We start from the raw sequence: 22,138 nt of genomic DNA, 5'->3' as shown, positions 1-22,138 counted from the left end.
ACATCTGGTGCAGCTGGCTGCTTACACCCAGTCCCATCCTGTAGGTTGTCGGTGCCACACCTAGGCAGGTCACTCAGGAGATGGCCTGAGACACTGGGAGCAACAGTCAGCAATAAACCCTGCTTTGCCAAGCACCCACAGCCCAGAATCCTTGTGGCACCTGCATTCAGAGTGCACCCAGCCCGCTCCTTTCCAAACCAGGGCCAGGCACACAGCATGCTGGGGACTCTAGCTTTCCACTCCAGAGCCCAGGGGCTGAGAGGGGCTTTTGGGCAGGCATCTCTGTACATTTAATCCTCTGGCTTCCACCCCACAGGGTGGCCCTGCAGCTCCCCATGTTCACCTCCTTAGTTACCCTGACCCTCACACACAAAAGCCGGGACCATCTGCTGGTGAGAAAGAGGTAGGGCACAGGATACAAACGGGTGGAGTTTTATTACTCGATATACAATAGCACATTACACAGTCAGAGTCCCAGCCCTGCCCTGCCCCCCACCCTCCCCAAGAGAAACAATTATAAAGTTTGTGGAAGGATAAAAAGGAGAAACGGTTCTGTTCTGCAGTGTTGGGACGGCCGAAGCAGTTACCTACGGCTTTCCTCGCAAGCTGCCAGTGGAGGTAACTGGAACACCGCCTCCTGCTCAGTGCTTAGACACACCCCGCCCCCACCCGCTAGATGCAAGTGAATGCCACTTCCCTCCCTCCCTCCCAACAGGCCCCACTGGGACACGGCACAGGCTCCACTTCACAAGAACACATGCAGTTGGGTAGGACGGTTAGCATGAAAGTGCCACCTGGGCAGCGGAAGGCAGGAGCACGGCTAGTGCAGGTGCCTGAAGAGTCCTCAAGGTTCAAGTTCTACCAGATAAACACACAAGATCATTTAAGACGAGGTCACAGTGGGGAGGAAAAAACAACCCAAAAAACTAAACTAAACCCGGCATGGAGATCCCAGGTGGGCACGACGCTCGTCTGGTCTGTGAGCCGGCTGGCCACCCACCTAGCGCTTGGAGAGCTCGTGCGATAGCCAGTCCAGTCCGTCATAGAGACCAGTGCCCTGGGTTGCGCAAGTTGCCTGCACATACCACTGAAAAACAAGGGAAGGGAAGGAAATCAGACAGCAGGCAAGACAACAGCTAATGCCGAGAGGTAGCATTTAGTGGGCCGGAAGCCAAGCACCACCAAACCCTAATCCCACTTCAGCTTGCGGTGTGACCTGGGTGCCTCAGTTTTGCCCTCTGTAAAATGGGGATCATGATCCCACCCTACTGCACTTGGGAAATGAGGATGGATGGGCTAGTTTGTAACACACCATATATCACTGTCAGCAAGCAAGGTCTCCAGTTCTCTTCAGCCCTATAGGAGACAATTGCTGGAGAACCCACTGGGGATGGGAAAGGGAAGCAAGACAGAGTTTAGTGCTGAGCGGAGAGAGATGCACTGTGCCAGCTAGTGCCAGGCAGAGTGCAAGCTCCACGCACACCGCTCTGCCAAGTCACCTCACAATCCTGCAGCAGCCCTTGCGACCCACACTCCAGGCTCCCTGCTCACAGCTCTGCTTCAGCTTCACAGCCCATGAGGCTGAGACAGAGGAGAGGCAGTCAGAATGGAGCAGTCAGACTACAATCCCTTCCGCAATCTCAGGACAGCCTCTCCTGGCAATCGCGGGACCCTGTATACACTTACGGTTCTGCTGCGGAGTGTCTGCAGGCCCAGCTTGTCTGTCAGCTCGCTCACTGCCATGGCATTGGGCATATCCTGCTTGTTAGCAAACACCAGCAAGACCGCATCCCGCAGCTCATCCTCCTGCAGCTGGAACGGAGGAGGCAAAGCCAGCTTAGCCAAGGCCAAGTGGGAAGGCAGCCTGTGAAACCAGCTGGCTTGCTCCATCACAAGACTCAGCCCGCTCTAGCCTACCACAGTCTGCTAGGGACCAATCCAGAGTGATGAGAGGATGGCTTGGTGATAGGGCACTGAACCGGGACACAGGAAATCTGGTTCAATTCCCACCTCTCCCACAGACACCATGGGTCACGACGCTTCTCTCAGTGCTTCAGTTCCCCAGCTGCTCAAATGGGGGTAAAACCTGCCTCCCTCCCCCCATTTTCACCTGTCTTGTGTATTTGACCTGTGAGCTCCGTGGGGCAGGGTGTCTGTGCAGCACGCAATGCAGCGGGGCCCTGACCTCACATACAATCAAGTTCTGGTCACAGGACAGAGACAATTACCACGTTACAGCTCTAGCGTGAGGGGCTGACTGCTCCAATTTAAAGCTTTTTCAGCTCACCCAGCCACCTCCTCCTCAACCCTCTGCTGGGGGCCCCCACATCCCTCAGGGTCTGTTCTTGGTCCCCTTCCTCAGCTCCTTTGCATTTCAGTCATTACCTCTCTATCCCTCCCAGCTTATCCAACAGCTCATCCTCACATCACACCACACCATTCCCCAGGGTAGCCATGGCAAAAACTGAACCCCTCTTTCTCCAGCTCCACTCGAGCATGTTCCTTCCTCCCACCTCCTCAGCTCACACCCAGGCTCTCGGCCTTCTCCCTCTGACAGTGTAAACACCTCTGGCTCCCAAGGCCACTGGGTGCACACACATGCCAGGTAGCCATAAGGCAAATATTCATATATTCTGCACCCCAGGAAGCTCCCACTGTGGCTAGTCTCATGCAGGCCTGCTCCCCAACAAATACACATGCTCGAGCTTTTGCTCTGAACCCGTGCGAGGTTCTCTTGGATTCAGGAGAGAAGGATTTTCTAACTGAATGGCTTTTCTTTAAGTTCAGGTACTAACCAAGCAGCCCACTCCCTCAGTCTATGTGCGTCCTCAGATCTATTTTCATGCTATACGCTACACCTGGAACAGCTCCCTTTTCTTCCACGCACCCTCTCCCTTGGGTTTGCCAGGCACTGCTCTAGCCACCCCCACTCTTCTTTGGAGACCACACTCAGGCAAGTCAGAACCAACCAGCTGCATACGGCACAACACAGAGCTCAGGCACCCTGCATCTTCCTTCCCCCTCGCCTTCGCTGCATGTCTCGATCAGCCTGTGAGCTCATCAGGGATGGGACCGAGTCTCCTCTTTCCCAGGCACCCGCTTTGCCCCAGCCCCTCGTTGTAATGCTTTGAGTGCATGTAGCGCTCCTGCCAGATGAACAAAGACATGTGGCAAGGACGGGGCAGACTGCGCCAAAGCCCTGCTCCAGAGCGCCTCTGCTGGGTTGGGGCAAGGGGAGTTCAGTGCAGTTTCTGCCGGCCAAAGAGCCTGAAGATTCTGGTGGAGCTCCCACTCCCATCCTGACTCTGCAGCTGCCAAGAAGGCCCAACCCCCCTGCTTCGAGCCTGGGATGTGCCTACGATCAGGCTCGGCCCAAAGGGAATTTCCTTTTCTCATGGTTGAAGAAACGCTGGTTAAGCTGGCCGAGTTGTGGGCATGGTCTCCTGTTGCCCCACGCAGGCCAGAGGGACCACTGGCACCCAGTTCAGAACAGCAAACACTGGGCAGCTTTTCAGGCTCAGTTTGTTTTCCCAGGGATGGAAGAGTCAAGTCAAGTGGGAAGAGAAGGGGGTCTGTGGTTTTAGGGTGAGGGGTGCCTGAAGCCTGTGTTCTCCTGAGACTGGCTAAGAGTAGTAGGCACACAGCCAGGATGCAGCTCTACAGAAAGGGAGCAGTGCTCCGAAGAAATCACATACAAAAATTAGCATTAACAGAGAGACCAAGCACTCAAGAGTCCAGGTTTCTCCTGCAATGTTACCTAGGATGTACTGTCCATTCCTGATGGCCTTGTTAACAGGAACGCTATGGGAGTCTATCCACGGGATACACACCAGGCCTGCATTGGAGACCCATTGACCTTTCAGTAGAAATCTTCACTTTTGGAGTTGCCTGACCGAACACCTGGATTCTCAGCCTTAATGCTGCATTTGAGCCAGTTTTTGGTTACTACCCGTGGGCAAGACCTTCCAGAAAAGCTCAGCATTTTGGTGCACAGCAGCAGCCAAGTGCTTGTGACACTTGTGATCAGATTTTCAAAGTGAGAGCTGCATGTGTATTTCATCATGGGTGCACATGTAATTGTACGGAATAGATCTCTGTCTTGTGGGGCTTATAATCCAACAGTTGATGAAGGAGTGAGACAGGCACCAAAGATAGGAATGGAATACTGCTGTAGAGAAGTGGTATTTTAATAAGCAGGTGATCTAGCTGGTTTTTATAGGGGGGTCACAGTGGGCATAGGACCCACTGCCCCAGAACAGAGATTACTGGTTGAAATACATACTTTCTATCAGAAAAATGAATTGTATCCCCCTGCAAATGCAGGAGAGGACTGGCAGTTTACAGCTGGAATGGGACACTAATTATCAAGCCCTCTGCACATGAGAAAGTGGTAATGGTTGTACATTTTAGGGGTACATGAGCTGGCCTTTTTAGCACATTGATAGAATTGCCACCTGGTAAATGGGTCTACTGGATCTACATGAAGCAGCTTCCCTGTAACACTGATGTTCAACATACGCTGAGGAAGATCAGCTGTGGCGGGAACAGTTCCAAGCTTCCTCTTACTTCCAGGCTGCTTTTGACAGCCATTGGTAAGAGACAGCATTTCTAGAAGCCATCCCGTATCGATGCATTCCATGGTTTCCACTAAATATGTCCATTCAACCCACTCAAAGGCCTTCTCTGCATCCAGAGAGAAAACTGGACTGCGGCTAACACAAAGACACTTTCTATACGTGGCTCTGGTTAATTTTGTTTTGTTTTAGTAAATGAGTTTAATGTGTCTCACCTATGGTTTATGGAACATTTCTGGCAGACGCTGGTTTAGTCTAAAGGGATGGCATGGGTAGTGTATGCAATTTTGATTTCTGGAACTAGCTGTTAGTGCATTTCACCTTGTAGAGGTGAACACAGTAAGATAACCAGGGCCCATGTTACAGAGATGCTGAGCACAAAGTTCCTATTGACTTCATTTCTCAGAACCCGAAGAGTCAGAGTGTCAGTCATAGACAGCAGGCCTGGCTATGGAAGAAGCAGTATCGTTAAATTTACTCCAAACACAAGGGATTTTGAGGATGGTATAAGTGACCTCTGCATGCACATGTGTCCGTTGCAATAGCACCTAGATTCCTAGTCTTAAGGATAAGCAAATTTGGAAAGCAGGCTCAGCTCGTTTTGAGCTCCTGCTCCACACACGCCAACTTACCTTGAGATATGCTCTAGCAGAGTCTCGGCCACCTGAGATACACGTCCTACTAGCCCTGTCAGCTCCTAGGCTTTCACACCAGAAAGATCCCACCTAGTATTCTCCACCTTCCCACCAGTCACCCCAAGCCTGAAAACCTACAGAGACAACACACAGCCTCTCTCCAAACCACACCCACCATCTTCTGTAGCTCATCTGCAGACTCCTGCACTCTCTCTCGGTCATTGCTGTCCACAACAAATATGAGGCCCTGTAAAAGAAAGCAGACAGGCATGAGACAGTTCACACAGCACAGATACTGATGCCACAGTGAGGGGAACACTGCACAAAACCAGAGGAACAAGCCTCTTTCCAACACCATGGAATGGCAACTGAGATCACTGCCAACGTAGCAACCACTTCCCACCCTACCCCCAACCACGTATCTTCTCCAAAGCTATTCTATAGATCAGCAACAAGGGCTTGCACGCGTCTTCATTCAGAGGAAAACCCCACATCTCTTATTGCCGCTTCCGCTCGCACAGAGGCCAGGGGGTGGGAAATGCCCTGGGGTAGTTTTCAGAAGCCCCACTTTCAGCATCTCGCTGCGCTGAGCGAAGGAAGTTACTCATGGCTCAGAGCAGAGATGCCTTCCCTGCCTCATTCTGAAAGAGCCTGACTCAGGGTCGGTGTCACTGTGCCAGCTTGGTTCAGTGAAGGTGCAGGCAACTCCCGTAACCCCAATGCATACTGCTGCGTGGGGGGAGCCAGGAGCTGCCTTCCAGCCAAGCTCCCTGGTTAAATCATCTCAGGAAGAGGACAAACTGCTGGTACCAATGCACAATCAAGCCTTATCCTCTTTATCAATGAGACACTGCTACTGCCCTTCCCCCACAAGAAGGGAGAGGGATCAGAGGGTCACCCAGAACTGCTGGGAAGGCCAAAGCAACCTAGCTCCTATGACCAGGGCAGGAGCAGCATCCATGGGACTAGGTCCATGTTTCATCCCAGGTTCTTTGCCATGGAAGCAGTTGCTATCTCCTAATTCCTATCCAGAGGCAGGCAGGTGAGGGGAGGCCTCAGTGGACCCCTGTGCAACAATCACATCCAGAGGGCTCTTTCCCAGTGCCGCTGCAGCTCCTCCCACCTGCGTGTTCTGGAAGTAGTGTCTCCACAGGGGTCGGATTTTGTCCTGGCCACCTACATCCCAGACGGTGAAGCAGATGTTCTTGTATTCCACCGTCTCGACATTGAATCCTGCAAGGGCAACAGGAGGAGTGAGAGGAGACAGGGTTTAAGAAAAAGCACGAGCGAGTCTCTGCTGAAGATAGTTAATCACCATGGCAGCCTGAAAACTGGCAGACCACAGACGTGCACTACAGGAAACACCAGCCGCTGCCGGCAGAGACGCCACAAGATTTCAGGGGATTTTTGAGTTGGGGGAGGGAGGATTCATGGGGTGACAAGCGTCACAGGGGTGCCTTAAGTACGATGAAGGTGCAGTGCAGCATCCTTCTCCTCCCACCAGCACTTCTGGGGGATGGGTAGTGGATTATCCCCACCCAGACAGCAGAGCCATCCACAGCACAATTTCTGCTCGGCAATGGACTAAAAAAGGCATAGTACAGCTCCACATTACCGTCTGCTCCCTCAGCAAGCAGCTTCCCAGCCACTACCAGTAAATTCACCCAGGCTGTGTGGGCCAAGCTGGTGTTCCTTGCAGCTTATGCTTTACTGCTAGCAGAGGATTCTGCATGACAAACTCTGACCTAGCAACCCTAGAGCTTGCTAAGTAGCTCTGTCCAGTGGTGCTCAAGGCATATCTACCTACTTTGTCTCTCAAGCAGGTAGACAAATACAGATGGTGAGCAGATGTCAAGAACCATCAGATGGAGACATTTTCACACAGCTTCATCTCAGTCTAGAATTGCACTAAGGTAACTGATGTTCAGCTTTAATCTGCTTGTCTGCTCACCTCATTTCCCATGATCAGAAATAAGCAACCCACAAGCACTCCCATTCTAAAAATCCACCTAGACAAACATTTACCAGTCAGTAGAGTTCTGCACAGCTAAGAAATACAAGCTCTGCTGGACTCACTGTGAAGGCCAAATCAAGGTCAGACAATGTTTACAGAGTCAGACCCAGCCCTTCCCATGTGACCCAACGGTCCGGCCCAGCAACCCAATCATCTGCTCTTCTAACGTGAACCTGTGCACAGGCCACCATCACTGGCACCTCTAAAGCCACCGCAGACCTGGCAGCTCTCAGCCGTACAAGCATGAGTGACAGCAACATGGGGGTGGGGTGACAGGGAACAAAATACCGGAGGGCCAATGGGTTGGGACTGAGGGGCATCGGAAGAGCTGTGTATGGGGAGCTCAGGGCTCGGACAGTAGGGGGCTGCAGGCAGTGGAGAATCAGGGGAGCTTGGCAAGGAGCCCAGGACAACAGCAGCAGAGAAATGAGGTCTACTGACAGAGTTGTGTGGGGGCGTTTGCACAGCATCAGCCGCCGCTGTGCCTTGCCCAGGCAAGTCCATCACTTTCAACACTAGTGTCACATAAAACATTTAAAATAAACACCACAGAGATGAACCGACAGGAAGCCTCTTTCTTCTGCTGCAGTCACGCTATCCGTCAGACCAGCTCCTCGTATGCTGGGTCCGAAGTGAGCAGGGCTGAGACAGCAAAACATAGGTGGTTTGGAACATACGGTCAATGAACGCGCTTGCATGCGGTCTGAACTTGTACAGCTGCTCCGACACAGCCAGTGTGCAGGACCGACCGCCCCAGCTTTGGAGACATCGGGATGGCTCCATTTTATCAGGCGATTGGATTGTCAGCTCTTCAGGCCGGGACTGTGCAAGGACGTTGGCTTGGGTCTCGCTCGTTGACCTGTTGGGAAGTCTAGCCCCATGAGTGTAGACGACTCTGGGGAGCCGTGGGTACCCCCTCAAGTCAAGCCAAAGCCCAGCAAGGCACACAAGCCTCACTGCAGTTTAAAGGCCCTTCCAGTGGCACAGCTCAGCAATGCGACAGGAGCCATCGTGAAACACCCCTGCTGACTTCAGAAACTGTTCTGATTCCAATGCCACGATACAGCCCCAGCTCAGACATGGCCCCCAGCTAACGAGCAAGAGAGCTGCGGGGAAGCACAACCCCACTGCCGACTCAGCCCGAGAGATGGGGGTCACTTTACAAAGCTTGCGAACCTCAGCACATTACCCCTCTCCCAACCTTGGAGGCAAACCAGAGCTGGGGCGCAGCTTTTCGCCACTTACCAATGGTGGGGATGGTGGTGACGATCTCACCCAGCTTTAGCTTGTACAGGATGGTGGTTTTACCAGCAGCGTCCAAGCCGACTGAAATGGCGAGAGAGAGAGGGGAGAGGCCAGTGTCACTTACCAGCACCTGGCTCCTGCCTAAAGCCCCCATAACCGGTTTCCCTGATGAGTAGGACCACCCCAGTATATAGCACCCCCTCTTTACAGGAGATGATGCAGATAAGTCTAACAGCTCCAAGGGCCAAGTGTATGTTCCCAGAGGCTCAGACAGAGCCATTCTAGCAAGGCAGCTTTACAAAGGGCTACCAAGTTTACAGCCTACAAACCCACCCACAGCCCCTTGTGTACAGCCTACCCCCAAAACAGCCACAAGGCATTCATTCAGGACAAGCAAGTGAGAGGTCTGCCCAGAATAAAACCCACTGCCCTGCCCTGCATTCTGCAGCTTTCAAAGCTGAAATTATCCCAGAGAACACCAAGCAAATCCACACGCTGTGGGGCAGAGATCTAACAGCAGTTTTCCCCTCCGCAAAGCTCTCCGTGGAGATCAGTTCTGAGCACCAGGATGGGAGAATCTGGTGAGATTCCCAAATGTTCCACTCCCTCCAACACTGCTCTGATCAGTCCTAGGCAGCTGGTATCAGTTGTGGAGGAGTCACTTCAGTCTGCCCTTGACATGACGCCCAGAGCAGGAATTGCTAGCATATGCCAGCTCTGTACATCACCATTACAGAAAAGCAGATGTCTCTAGAGCCCTGTCTACAAGTGTCATTTCCAGTTCGGGGGCAGAGTCCAGTGCAGGGCAGAACATGCAAGCACCCCTACACTTTAGAGTTTCCCCCTCAGGAAAGACAAGGTGCTTGTCACAGAACAGCTGCATCCTACAGAGACAATAGGAAGCTATGGGGAACTCTTCAAGCCTAGGGAATTCTGCTTCCCTTTTCTCTTCTGCTTGATCTGACCGACACTGTAGTCCCAGACTTTACAAGGAGGGTGGTTCAGAAGGGCATTACCTGGGGAGCAGAGTGGCCCAGAGTACCAGCAATAGGCTAAGGAGAGACACAAAGCACTGTTCTGATCCGGGCTATGTCAGTATTGGCCAAGAGCCATTACCACTCAACGGCTCTTCTGGGACTCCTATAAGTAGTGAGCTGGGGTCTCTGTCCAGCTTGTCCACCTCGCAGAACTACAAGCACAAGGTGCCCTGCCTTGCTGGGCCTCGACTGGCTCATGGAGACCGAACACCCCCCAAAGTCAGAAACAGGGCCCAAGCAGGTAGAAAGGAGCTTACACAGACACTGCCAGGCATGCGAGGTGCAGCCAACTGGAGAACTCCGGTCGGCATGCCTGTCAAAAAGCTAGGACCATCTGCTCATTAAAAGGGGTTAGGGCCCTGCCACTGAGCCGAGGCTCCACTGTACCTTGCAGAACCCGCCCCAAAATCCTCCATTATTGTTACTTGTTTACACTGCACCTGGGCTGCGAGATCCTAGCTCGGGTCAAGCCCCTGCTCGGACAGTCTCTGGAAACCCCCTTGCTTTACGCTGACAGGGTTCACAGGCACCTGTTTGTGTTATGCACGGCGAAGTGACCAGCCAGAAGTGCCTCAGTAAACGCAAACCCAGAAGACAGTCAGCATCTTTCGCAGGCAGAGCTTTCGTCTGGGGGCACTTCCCTTCCAAAAACGTTTAAAATGCACTAGACGGAGGCTGGGAAACACGCTGGAGGCAACAGTCCCGCTGACCCCAGCTGAGTGGTTCATATCCCATCTCTGAACTCCAGCGTGTCTCGATGACACAGGCACACCCAGCCACACCAGAAGAGTCCGTTGGCTGGAGGTGTCCAGCCACCACAAGGATAAGTTTATGCTCCAGTGCCCAACCAGAATTACGTTTCAGAGTAAACACCCCGTTTCGGGGACTGACAGTTACGTGGTCCAAGCCCCTCTCCTAGGACAGTCCCAATACTCTCCAGAGCCTTCTCTCAGGGCTGTTGGCTCAGCCAACCCAGACAGGCTCAAGGACATGAGTCTGGCCCTCTTGTCATCAAGGGCTCACCGAGCAGACCCAGAAGTTACAATCTTGAACCCTGTTACCACCTGCAGTGGAATGTGCAGGGACCCTATGCCCACAGCTCCCCATCGCCCAGCCCATGAGTCACTGAAGTTTTTGCTACAGCCCTTTCCATGAGAATTGCTCTGCTGGATGGACTAGCTCTATAAACCCTGCAGCAGAGACCAATGCCCCATAAGGGAACAGGATCCCTCAGTCCTATAGGTCTAAAGGTCCAGGGGGGACACGTCTGCACTCCTCCTGGGAGAGGGCAAGAGACAGCGATAACAGTCACCCCAGCGATGCAGGGAGGGCAGGTGCCCACACCTGGCAGGGCTGCTCAGCCCCACAGGACCAAGGTAGGGCAATTCTCCAGCAGGGACCGATGCTGTCCCCGATTCTCTGGGATAAGGGCTAGCGCTGGCAGGGCATGGGCAGGGACCTGGCATTGGGCAAGGGCGGGGCTCCCCCTACACTGCTCTGGGAGCAGCAGCCAGCCTGGCCCAGCTACCCGAGAGGGATTAGCCATGGGGGTGGGTTAACATCACTTCCCCCACCAGCCCTGCAACCCAACCCCACTCCTTTGGGGGGCTCTCCACTCACTCCCATCCCCCAGGGCCCTGCAGCCCAACCCACTTCTTCAGGGGGAACCCTATCCACCCCCCAACCCCTAGAGCCCTGTGGCCCGACCCCTCTTTCTCCGGGGGGGACCCTACCCATCCCCCCCCGTGGCCCTGCGGCCCGACCCCTCTTTCTCCGGGGGGGACCCTACCCATCCCCCCCGCCCCTTCCGGGGCCCTGCGGCCCGACCCCTCTTTCTCCGGGGGGGACCCTACCCATCCCCCCGCCCCCCTCCGGGGCCCTGCGGCCCGACCCCTCTTTCTCCGGGGGGGACCCTACCCATCCCCCCGCCCCCCTCCGGGGCCCTGCGGCCCGACCCCTCTTTCTCCGGGGGGGACCCTACCCGTCCCCCCGCCCCCCTCCGGGGCCCTGCGGCCCGACCCCTCTTTCTCCGGGGGGGACCCTACCCGTCCCCTCGCCCCGGGGCCCTGCGGCCCGACCCCTCTTTCTCCGGGGGGGACCCTACCCGTCCCCCCGCCACGGGGCCCTGCGGCCCGACCCCTCTTTCTCCGGGGGGGACCCTACCCGTCCCCCCGCCCCGGGGCCCTGCGGCCCGACCCCTCTTTCTCCGGGGGGGACCCTACCCGTCCCCCCGCCCCGGGGCCCTGCGGCCCGACCCCTCTTTCTCCGGGGGGGACCCTACCGATCCCCCCCACCCCCCGCCGGGGCCCTGCGGCCCGACCCCTCTTTCTCTGAGGGGGACCCTACCCATCCCCCCGCCCCGGGGCCCTGCGGCCCGACCCCTCTTTCTCCGGGGGGGACCCTACCGATCCCCCCCACCCCCCGCCGGGGCCCTGCGGCCCGACCCCTCTTTCTCCGGGGGGGACCCTACCCATCCCCCCGCCCCGGGGCCCTGCGGCCCGACGCCTCCCCCTGGGGCTCGGCAGCACAGGGCTATGGGGCGGCAGCCGCCCAGCGGGGAGCGGGCTCGGGCCCCCCCGGCCTGGCCTCACCCATGAGAATCCGCATCTGCTTCTTGCCGAAGATCCGAGAGAAGATGGCGGAGACCGTGAGGCCCATGGCGGCGGGAGGGGGAGGCCGCGCTGCGAGCCCCGAGGCTGCCGATACCGCCGCTGCGAGCAGGCCCGGCCGGAACCAGCCGCAGCCCCGCCTCCCGGCCGCCCTAGCCCCGCCTCCTGGCCGAGCCCCGCCTCCTGGTCGCCTTAGCCACGCCTCCCGGCCGGCAGAGCCCCGCCTCCCGGCCGCCCTAGCCCCGCCTCCTGGCCGAGCTCCGCCTCCTGGTCGCCTTAGCCACGCCTCCCGGCCGGCAGAGCCCCGCCTCCCGGCCGCCCTAGCCCCGCCTCCTGGCCGAGCTCCGCCTCCTGGCCGGCAGAGCCCCGCCTCCCGGCCGCCCTAGCCCCGCCTCCTGGCCCCGCCTCCTGGCCGAGCTCCGCCTCCTGGTCGGCAGAGCACCGCCTCCCGGCCGCCTCAGCCCCGCCTCCCGGCAGAGCCCCACCTCCTGGCCGCCTCAGCCTCGCCTCCCAGCAGAGCCCCGGCCCCGCCCACCTTAGCCCCGCCTCCTGGCCGAGCTCCGCCTCCTGGTCGCCTTAACCCCGCCTCCTGGCCGAGCCACGCCTCCCGGCCGCCTCAGCCCCGCCTCCCGGCAGAGCCCCACCTCCTGGCCGAGCCCCACCTCCTGGCCGCCTCAGCCTCGCCTCCCAGCAGAGCCCCGGCCCCGCCCACCTTAGCTCCGCCTCCTGACGTAGCCCCAGCCCCGCCCACCTTAGCCCCGCCTCCCGGCAGAGCCCCGCCCCCGCCTCTTGCCCACCTTAGCCCGGCCCCGCCCACCTTAACCCCGCCTCCTGACACAGCCCCGAGCCCGGCAACAGCCCGACCCCAGGCGGAACGAGCCCCGCCCGCGGCCATGGCTCCACCCCCGCGAGCGCGAGCCCTGGCCCGGCGCCTGGAGTCAACCCCGCCCCCCGACAGAGCGCCGCCGCGGGCAGCCTTAGCCCCGCCTCCCGAGAGAGACCCCGCCCTTGCCGGACTCGCCCCGCCCCGCCCCGCCCCGCCCCGCGAGCCGTTGATGAGCAAGAGGCGGGCTCGGGTTCCGCTGAGCAGCTGGAGGGAGCAAGCTTTGTGCCCGAGAAGGGGGTTCCCTCTGCGGCGGGGCAGCCCCGCGGCAAGGACGTCCCTAGAAAGGAAGGAGTCGCGTTCACTTCGGCTTCCAAACGCGTCTACACGCCGCCGCCTGGGCGCCCCCCCGGGACTGGGTACTCCGGGTCCGCAGCAAATGCAGCGTCCCCTCGTGGGCGCTCTGCTCCGGGCCCCCCTCGTGCCGCTAGCGGCGCGTTCACACCGCGCCCCCGCCGTGCGCCTGCGCACTAGGGCCCGCCGCGGCCGGCCTGCGGGCAGCGGAGTCAGAGTTCGTTGCAATCAGCCCATGCGCAGTGAGAGCGGAGCGCGCGCTCGCCCACTCGCAGGAGAACAGGGCCAACAGGCGCATGCGCGTCGACTGTGGACGGGAGCTCTGGGATTGGCGCAGGCGCGGGGAGCGTTGGACGGGGATGACGGGACACGCCTAGCGAGCGCTAGTAGGGATCGGCGCATGAGCGGCGAACTTCGCCTGCTCTGACGCGCACGCGCTGTGGGAGGAAGCCGTGGGCCATCGCGCAGGCGCGAGGCGCGTGAGCCGGGAACCATGGGATACGCGCAGGCGTGGTGAGGGTGGGAGGGACTCCGGTAGGGCCGGAGATCCGGGTGAGTGGGAACGCCCTCGCTGGGGTCTGAGGTGGGCGCGGGAGTGGGCTCCCCCCCCCCCCCCCCGCCCGTGGCTGCTCCCGAGCCGCCCCCCTGTGACGCCTGGGCGGGGGCGGGGGCCGCAGCGCCCCCTCTTACAGAGGGGTGACGTGAGGCCCGGGGGCTTTGCCGTGGCGTCAGTGACAGAACCGGAGTCACTCCGGAGTCCCTGAGGTCCCCAGCCCTGCGCCGTTCCCGGGCGCTCCGAGTCTTCCGACGCGTGTGTTTGCGCCCCAGGCTGTCATGCGGCCCTGGGCTCCTGCTCTGCAGATTTGTTCGCCCATGAGCAGCCTCGTGGCCTCATTCCTCTGTTTTAAGACTTGCCGCGGCTATTTATGTAGCCTTCGCTCACGTTTTTTCCGCCCTCTCCTTTCAGGTTGCATGAGCAGCAAAGCTGAACAGCCGCTGAGGAGTCATGGAGAAGTTTGGCATGAACTTTGGGGGTGGTCCTAGTAAAAAAGATCTTCTGGAGACTATTGAAACTCAGAAGAAACAGCTTCTTCAGTACCAGACTCGCTTGAAGGATGTTGTTAGAGCCTACAAGAGCCTGCTCAAGGAGAAGGAAGCCTTGGAAGCTAGCTTAAAAGTGTTGTCCGTGTCTCATGAGACAGACGTTGGCCTGAGTGGAGCTCACCTTGCAGACATTGCCAGCTCCAGTGTTTCCTTTGCTGACTCTGCTGATGACAGGAGTTCTGTTCATAGTGAAGACAGCATGGGGACAGCTACAAGTGTGGACACTGCTGCCAGCTTGACCAGTGCCAAGGGTGAACTGGGGACAGAAGATGAGAAAACAGCAGCTGGGGCCTCCCTTCTGAAATCGGAGGAGGCGAGTGGGTCAGAGAGCGGCGTCAGCACTGGCAGTGGGGATGTGCCAGTCGCTGCTAATGAGGCTGACAAAAGAGTGCTCCAGCTGAAGACTCAGCTGGCCACCTTGACCAGCTCCCTGGCTACAGTCACCCAGGAGAAATCCCGCATGGAAGCCTCATACCTAGCAGACAAGAAAAAAATGAAGCAGGACCTGGATGAGGCCAGTAAAAAGGCTGAAGAAGACAGGAGCAAGTTGGAGGCAGAAATGAAGTGTGTCCAGGAACAGCTGGCAGAAACCAAAGCTCGTCTAATCACACAGCAACATGACCGGGCCCAGGAACAGAGTGACCATGCCATTATGCTGCGGGAGCTACAGAAGCTGCTGCAAAGTGAGAGGACCTTGCGCCAGGATGTGGAGCTAAAGCTGGAGGAGACCAGGGAAGCACTGGCTGGAAGGGTGTATGTGGCTGACCGTGTGGAAGAGTCTGAACTGCAAACCAAGCAGCTGAGCAGGGTGGTGGAGGAGCTGAAGAGAGAACTGCAGGCTGTGCAGGAAGAGAACAGCAAGCCAGATCCCCAGCTGCAGGAGCTTCAGGATGAGATTGTCAGCCTCAAGAGTCACTTTCAAGCACAGCTGCTGCAAGAGATGAGAAAGGTAATTCTCTGTTTGTACACCAGGGTGCACTAGCCAACATGTTGTATAGGAAGAGAGCAGTACTGAGTACACAGAGATTTGTAGTGAGTTTGGGTTGACATAAATCCTGCATCTTCATAGGACCATAAATAAGAGAGATTTTTAAAAAAAAAATCTACGGTTCACTAGAAGGAATAAATTCTTAATAAGGATGCAAACTGCCATGCTTCAGGGCAAAAGTCAACCACTAACCAATGGGAGTAGGAAGAAACTTCTTTTATGAACAGGTACGCTATGATTGTCCATTATAGAGTTTCTTACACCACCTTCTGAAGCATGTTATCCTGGCCACTGTCGGAGACCAGATATTGGAGTGGATAGAGCACTGTTCTGAGCCATTGTGGCAGTTCCTATGATTTTACCTTTGTAAAACTTTTTTCAAGAGCCTGCGGTGAAAGAGCAGTGTAAATTGAAATTATTATAGAAATAATTTTAATGTAATGTTTTGTAAATCAACAGAAAATGGATGCTGAGGTAAATAACTCAGTAAGATGAGGTGAAATGAGAAGGGCTTTTAACCCTCCAGCTTCAGGGGCTGAGCTGGTCACCAGCTGGGGTCATGAAAAAATCTTTCCTCTTTTCCTGGAGGAATGAGATGCATTTTGACAGTTTCACACCTTCCTTGGCAGCCAGATATCAGACTACAAGGACCATTGTCTGTTCCATTGAGAAAGATCTTATGCTGCCATTGGCAATTGCTCCTCAATGTTGGTGGGAGCAACATGAAACTGGTGTGTCTTGTGCCATCCTTGGAAATGTCATGATATTCTTGGGGAAGCTCTGCTGTTGAGGCCCTTCATGATCACTCTGTGTGAAGTTTGGCCTGGTGGGTCAGGGGGGGTGGGGGCGGTAAACAACAGGGCAGAAGCCTCTCATGTGCAGGTGGGGAGAGAGAAGGGCAGAAACCAGGGATATGGAGGAAGAGAGTGATGAGTAGGTGAACCCAGATAAAGAGAATAGAAATCATCTCCCGTAATTGGATTTGCTGCTAAAATAATTCCAGAATAAAATCTCCAACTCCTCCTGTTAACATTCCAGAATTCTTTCTTCCCCTCTGGATTTGGAAATGTCTAGAAAATTCCTTCCACCAGAAAACACATGGGCATTAATTTCATTTTATCTCTGGTCTCACACTCCTCTGTGGGCTTGTCCTTGGAAAATGGCCTCTAATGAGAGGATTTCCCAGGGGAGTCTAACTAGTGGAGAAGATTACTTGAATTTGGCTGTGATACTAGCTCCACAATATGCTGCAGTTGTACCCAGTGCAGTTAGGAGTACTGCACCCTTTAGAGTACACACAGGTTTTAAGAAATCCCATAAGAAAAACAAGGCCTTAAGTGCTGGCATGCCTCTCCTTGCCAGTGCTAGTGTGGCATAGCAGCACTTCTTGCTTGAGAATGGGGAATGCAAATAGAAAATTGTTTTTCATTTGATCCTTTGTTTATTTATCCTTTAAATATGGGCCAGACTAGCTGTGTCATGGCCCAGAATTGATTGGGAGAGGGGAAGGGTGGCCTGGTGGTTAGGGTGCTAGCCTGGGATTCAGGAGACCAAGGTTAATTCCTGCCACAAATTTCCAGTATAAAACAAAACAGAAGTGTAACCTGTCTGTGCTCCTTTTGTTTCCAGACTGCACAGGCAGAAGAGCAGCTCCATCAGCATGCCCAGATGGAGGAGCGTCGAGTGGCCAGCTTGGAGAGCCAGGTCTCTGAGGTGTCAGAGCTGCTTGGCACTTATGAAAAAGCCAAACAAAAAGACCAAATGACTATTCAGAAATTAAAGGACCGCATTGTGCAGCTAGACCTGGAAAACAAGACTCTGGCCATCGCTGCTTCCAGCCGATCCCCAGTGGACATTCACACTGAGGAAGCCAGCCTGGATGTTAATGTTCTGAAAGACAAAATGGAAAAGCTGAAGAAGCTGCTGCAGATGGCAGCCAAGAAGAGCCAGCCCGCCCTGGACATAGAGAAGCTCTGTGAGTTGGAGCTGCCAAAGGGCACCGAGGCTGGGGATGGGGAGAAGGCTACTGCTCTGTATTACCAACAAGAGCTAAAACAACTGAAGGAGGAATTTGAAAGGTACAAGATGAGAGCACAAGTGGTCCTCAAGAATAAGTCAGCCAAAGATGTCAACTTGGCCAAAGAGCTAGAGGACACCCAGGAACAGCTGGCTGAGCTGAAGGAGAAATACATTGCACTTCGGCTCTCCTGTGAAGAGATGGAGAAGCAACACAAGCAAGAAATGGAAGCCAAGAAGCAAGAGGTGTCCCACCTGCAGCAGGTCCACAGGCAGGACCTAGAGAAATGCGGGCTGGATTACAGGGAAAGGGCACTAAAGCTGGAGGAAGAAATGCACAAGCAGCGGGACAGAGCCCTGGCTGTGCTGTCGGAAAAGGACCAAGAGCTGGAGCAGTTGAGGTCTCTAGCCATACCTTATGGGCTTCAAGGATCCAAAAATTACCTAGCACCAGGGAGTGACATGAGCAGTGATGATTTAATGGGTGCAATCTCTTCTGAGAACCTCACCCAGGCTCTGCATCTTGCTGCCGCCAATGAGCCCACTTTCTTTCTGTATGCAGAGCAGCTGGCCCGGAAAGAGGTAGAAATTGTAGCCTTAAGGAAGCAGAAGCACAAACTGGAGAAGGAAGTTCACCAGCTCCAGGAGAGACTTTTGGTTGAGGAAGAGAAGCATAGGGAAGAGGTATCCGCCCTTCAAGACCATATCCAGAAGAACTTAAGGGATAAGAGCAGAGAGGGAGCCAACCTGGAATATCTCAAGAACATTGTCTATCGGTTCTTGACCTTGCCAGACTCACTGGGCCGTCAGCAGACTCTAACTGCCATATTGACTATACTGCACTTCAGTCCAGAGGAGAAGCAGGTTATTATGAGACATTCAGCCAACAGCAGTTGGTGGCTTTCTGGGAAGAGATGAGAACCCGGGTCCTGCTCATAACTACTTTACTTTTACAGTGACATGTTCCTGTTTTCTAACTGTATAAGAAGAACTAACCATCCGTCCCAGGACCTCTGCACTTAATTATTTGTGTCCATCATGTGTCAAGGGCACGGGAGCCTTCAGCGAAGTACTGAGCTTTTAGACTAATGCAATTAGCGCTAGGCCACAAAACAAATTGTCATCTCAGTAATTCCACTAGGACCACAACTTTCTGTGCCACAAGAATTCACTCTGGGTTAAGATTACATAAAAGGAGGTCCCCACTGAGGACATCAGTATTTTTTTAAATCAAATGTTCCTTTTTTTTAACCTGTCAAGTATAGAGTGGGGAAAACTTACTAAGTTAGGTCACTTGCTTGGGTCTTAAAACTCCAAATGGGCTCATGTCCTAAAAATAAAAGGAAAAGTACTTAACAGATTGGGCAACGCTGTGATGTAATCACTTTGCATTTTAAAAAACCCTGAAAACCAGGGAGAGATGAGTCTTAATGACCAGCTACTATCCAGATATAAGAAAGTCCTCAGAGACTTCCTGAAGGCTGCTAGTGAGTATGTGCGAGAGCCAAATTTACACGAGAGAGCAGAATAGCTCCTCAGATTGCTTGGAACAGTGCTAGACATTGAAGAGAGCTAAATTCTATTGGGGTAAAAGTACACCTAAAAAAAATTTCTTACTCCAGGTTGGGAATTTTCCACGTGCCAACATGTGCACTTATTAAGCACGAGCGTAGGAGGAGAAGCATATGGTGGTGTGTTGGGGAGAATTGCTTTGCCAGTTGTTTGATCCAAAGGGCTGAGTAATGGCTCCATGCCATTTCTAAAACAAAAAGGACAAAGTACCCATCTCATCAAGTTAGATCTGAGTTTTCTAACCTTCTTGGGCAAAGGGGAATCCAGTGTTAAATGTGTTAGATCCCAGGAAGGTGGTGATGAAAGCCTGGGATTGCAATGGCGAGCTGACCTCCAGCAACCATTTTTAGGCTTTATGGGGCTTGTCCAACATCCTGGATATTCTTAAACCTAGCCTTTTGTTCAGAATTTTTGAGGGGGAGCACAACTATTGAAGAAGTTGGAAGAAGCAGTGAAAGGTGTGGGGAAAAACAGTCTGTTGAGCAGAGAGAGCCCAATAGCTTACTGGGGAAATATGGTTTCAGTAAAGTACCTCTGTGTGTGTGTGTGTGTGTGTGTGTATATGAAGGCTTGGCCCACTATCACTTTAATCCAGAAGTTCTGCCAAAATTTCGCTAAGATTAAATGAGTTTGGCAGACAGAGGCCTGAAATAGTTTGAAATACCATTCTTCGGTGGACCACTGCCAATATAGCACTGGAAACAATGGCATTACTATTCTTTCTGGCTGTGCCCAGGAGCCCTTTGGCAAGACTGATGGCTGCTACACCGCCCGGTGTAAGGCTTTGACTCACCTGAGAAGACGGTAGCGCTACTCATTTCAGTAAGGGCTGCAGGACTGGCCTCTAACACAAGCCAGGCAGGGAAGGGGTTGGGCAGATCGATCAGGCTGTGGGTTCTGAGTATTGGAGTCTGCTGGCTGGGTGAGAAGGCTAGTCTGATGTGAAGTGTATGTATACCATTGCTTCCTCATGTACATCTCTGCACCTTCTGATCCCATTTGTTATAGAACATGCACCAGCCTAGAGCTGCAACACCGCCGAGGGGACTGGGTCCTGGTCTGTCCTGTCTGTGGAAAACACCCATCTTTCTGGATTGCTATGGAAGGTGGAGTCTGAGTGTGCAAAAACCCCTGCTTTCCATGGTCCATATCCAGTGGGAATCTGACCCAGTCCTTTTTCCTTGCCTGAGTGTGCTGTAGAGGCTGAGCTATTGAAAGGGACATCCTTGGCTCTCACTTGGGAGTAAGGGACAACTGCCCTGTGGCTGGCCTGGTCAGGAAGTAGAATCCTCTTCACCTGCAAGTCTCACATTGTCAAGCCTGTATTTCTCTGTGCTGAACTAGCAGGGGAGCAGATTGCTCTAGCCCCATCTCTTCTCGTTCTCCTCTACCCACCCCTGGCAATGGATACCGACGTGACAGGGCTCAAGCTTTCAACCAGTTCTCTTTCCTTTTCCTGTGAGTAACTTTGCCTTTCTGGGGAGAAAGCATAGAGGCTGTCTGAGTACGCAAATGTATGATTCCTTTCCATAGTGCATTGGCACACCCAGACCACAAGGCGGCACCCTCTAATCTGTGTTTGTAACACGGCTAAAATTATAGCTTCTCTTCCCATCATTCAGCTTTGAATTTAACCATTGATGTCCCTGTTCTATAGGTATATCAAAGCCTATCTCAGTTTATACACAGACCTGGGGTATAATTATTGGCCTCAAATGCTGAATCATTATACTGAGTTTTGATCAGGTTACACAAGGGTCAGTCTTGAGAGTCAGGGATTAGGGGCCTGTTCCCAGATCAACACTGGGATCCGACTCTCCTATCTCACAGGAGTGTTTGTAAGTACTTGGACGTCCCCAGCCGAGGCCGTGTGAGTGTAAAACACTGGCTTGGTTATAAACAACTCCCAACAAGCTGGCCCTAAGGTGCCAGGGCTCTGTGGCAGCCTCATTTAAATTTAAAAATGGAGGGTTTTAACAATTTAAATACAAACATTATGAATCTGTTTAGTAAGTACCCATCTGCAAAACTGTGAGGAGAGAGTTTGGGCCTGTGATAATCACGCTTGCTGGATCTTTTGCTAAAATGCTCAGTAGTAAAATAGGATTGACATTTAAACTCCCACTACGTTTTGGCATCACCAGCACCACATTGAAACGAACAGGGCAGTTCACACCTTTCAGAGCCGCTATTGGAGGCTGTTTGCAGACTCTGGAACCCAGCACTGTACTGGTTACACTCAGTTCTCGTTTTCAGGGTTCTCTCACCCAGGTGGGCAAGAAATTTTTTTGTTTTTAATGACAGCGGAGATTTTAATGACCCAGTTTTGCAGCCACAGAAGAGACAGGGACCTGTTTGTAAGCACATTTGGCCTTGTTTTAAGCTTCCCTCCTGGTACTTTGTTGTGTGGTGTTCCTGCTCAGGTTCCATTCCACTTGTGAGCCCTGGAACTGGGTTAGGAAATAGATGATTTAATCAGCTGGAGTTGTGATGCTCTGCAGCCTTGGGGAAGGCTTCTTTCCTTGGCACACAACCTGTGCAGTGCTGCAAGGATGTGTTGCTGAGTATCTAGGCAGTCATGCTTGCCCTTGCAGACTGGCAGCATGAGGGAGCAACCCTTAATGCTTCCAGGCCACAGTTGCCAAGTGGACTCAATTGCGTCAGCATTATGGGCTGTTTGCTCGGGTGCTGAAGAAGGTGTTCTTTGCCAAGAAGGCCAATGGCATTTTGGGATGTATAAGTAGGGGCATAGCGAGCAGATCGAGGGACGTGATCGTCCCCCTCTATTCGACATTGGTGAGGCCTCATCTGGAGTACTGTGTCCAGTTTTGGGCCCCACACTACAAGAAGGATGTGGATAAATTGGAGAGAGTCCAGCGAAGGGCAACAAAAATGATTAGGGGTCTGGAACACATGAGTTATGAGGAGAGGCTGAGGGAACTGGGATTGTTTAGTCTGCAGAAGAGAAGAATGAGAGGGGATTTGATAGCTGCTTTCAACTACCTGAGAGGTGGTTCCAGAGAGGGTGGTTCTAGACTGTTCTCAGTGGTAGAAGAGGACAGGACAAGGAGTAACGGTCTCAAGTTGCAGTGGGGGAGGTTTAGGTTAGATATTAGGAAAAACTTTTTCACTAGGAGGGTGGTGAAACACTGGAATGCACTACCTAG

At 54.1% G+C, this 22,138-nt stretch overlaps 3 protein-coding genes across 5 annotated transcripts in view; 2 read left to right on the top strand and 1 right to left on the bottom strand.

The window, feature by feature from the left end:
- Positions 1-411: 411 nt before the first annotated feature.
- Positions 412-12,272, bottom strand: ARF5 (ARF GTPase 5). Its single transcript, XM_048826811.2, has 6 exons — positions 12,097-12,272; positions 8,469-8,549; positions 6,333-6,442; positions 5,385-5,456; positions 1,687-1,812; positions 412-1,087 (listed from the first exon to the last, which is right to left on the bottom strand). Exons 1-6 carry the CDS (start codon positions 12,161-12,163, stop codon positions 1,001-1,003), a joined length of 543 nt encoding a protein of 180 aa, XP_048682768.1. The 5' UTR covers positions 12,164-12,272; the 3' UTR covers positions 412-1,000.
- Positions 12,273-13,155: 883 nt separating this feature from the next.
- GCC1 (GRIP and coiled-coil domain containing 1) lies at positions 13,156-18,759 on the top strand. Of its 3 annotated transcripts, none has more exons than XM_075124608.1 (3): positions 13,156-13,365; positions 14,259-15,344; positions 17,013-18,759. In XM_075124608.1, the coding sequence occupies exons 2-3, from the start codon at positions 14,298-14,300 to the stop codon at positions 18,315-18,317; spliced, it is 2,352 nt and encodes a 783-aa protein (XP_074980709.1). In that variant the 5' UTR covers positions 13,156-13,365; positions 14,259-14,297; the 3' UTR covers positions 18,318-18,759. The 3 variants fall into 3 exon arrangements, with proteins under 3 accessions (XP_074980709.1, XP_074980708.1, XP_048678319.2); XM_075124607.1 differs by having other exon boundaries at positions 13,156-13,843; XM_048822362.2 differs by lacking the exon at positions 13,156-13,365 and adding an exon at positions 13,858-13,874.
- A 139-nt stretch (positions 18,760-18,898) lies between these two features.
- The window catches only part of LOC125625375 (uncharacterized), a 30,112-nt gene continuing 26,872 nt past the window's right edge, over positions 18,899-22,138 (top strand). Inside the window, exon 1 of the mRNA XM_075124609.1 lies at positions 18,899-20,429. Coding sequence (XP_074980710.1) covers positions 20,375-20,429 — 55 coding nt within the window. The 5' untranslated portion in view covers positions 18,899-20,374. The remainder of the gene's footprint in view (positions 20,430-22,138) is intronic.

The sequence above is a fragment of the Caretta caretta genome, chromosome 1 (genome assembly GCF_965140235.1).
Source record: "Caretta caretta isolate rCarCar2 chromosome 1, rCarCar1.hap1, whole genome shotgun sequence".
Taxonomy (NCBI): domain Eukaryota; kingdom Metazoa; phylum Chordata; order Testudines; family Cheloniidae; genus Caretta; species Caretta caretta.
This window is presented reverse-complemented; position numbering and strand designations above follow the sequence as displayed.

Excerpts from the sequence above, each read along its gene's own strand:
- ARF5 (XM_048826811.2), bottom strand. The coding sequence starts at position 12,163 with ATGGGCCTCACGGTCTCCGCCATCTTCTCTCGGATCTTCGGCAAGAAG. Across the intron at positions 1,813-5,384 it reads CAGATGAGCTACAGAAGATG|CTGCAGGAGGATGAGCTGCG; the intron begins GTGGGTGTGGTT and ends CCTCCGTTCCAG. Across the intron at positions 1,088-1,686 it reads AGACACTCCGCAGCAGAACC|TGGTATGTGCAGGCAACTTG; the intron begins GTAAGTGTATAC and ends CTTGTTTTTCAG.
- GCC1 (XM_075124608.1), top strand. The coding sequence starts at position 14,298 with ATGGAGAAGTTTGGCATGAACTTTGGGGGTGGTCCTAGTAAAAAAGAT. Across the intron at positions 15,345-17,012 it reads TGCTGCAAGAGATGAGAAAG|ACTGCACAGGCAGAAGAGCA; the intron begins GTAATTCTCTGT and ends TTTTGTTTCCAG.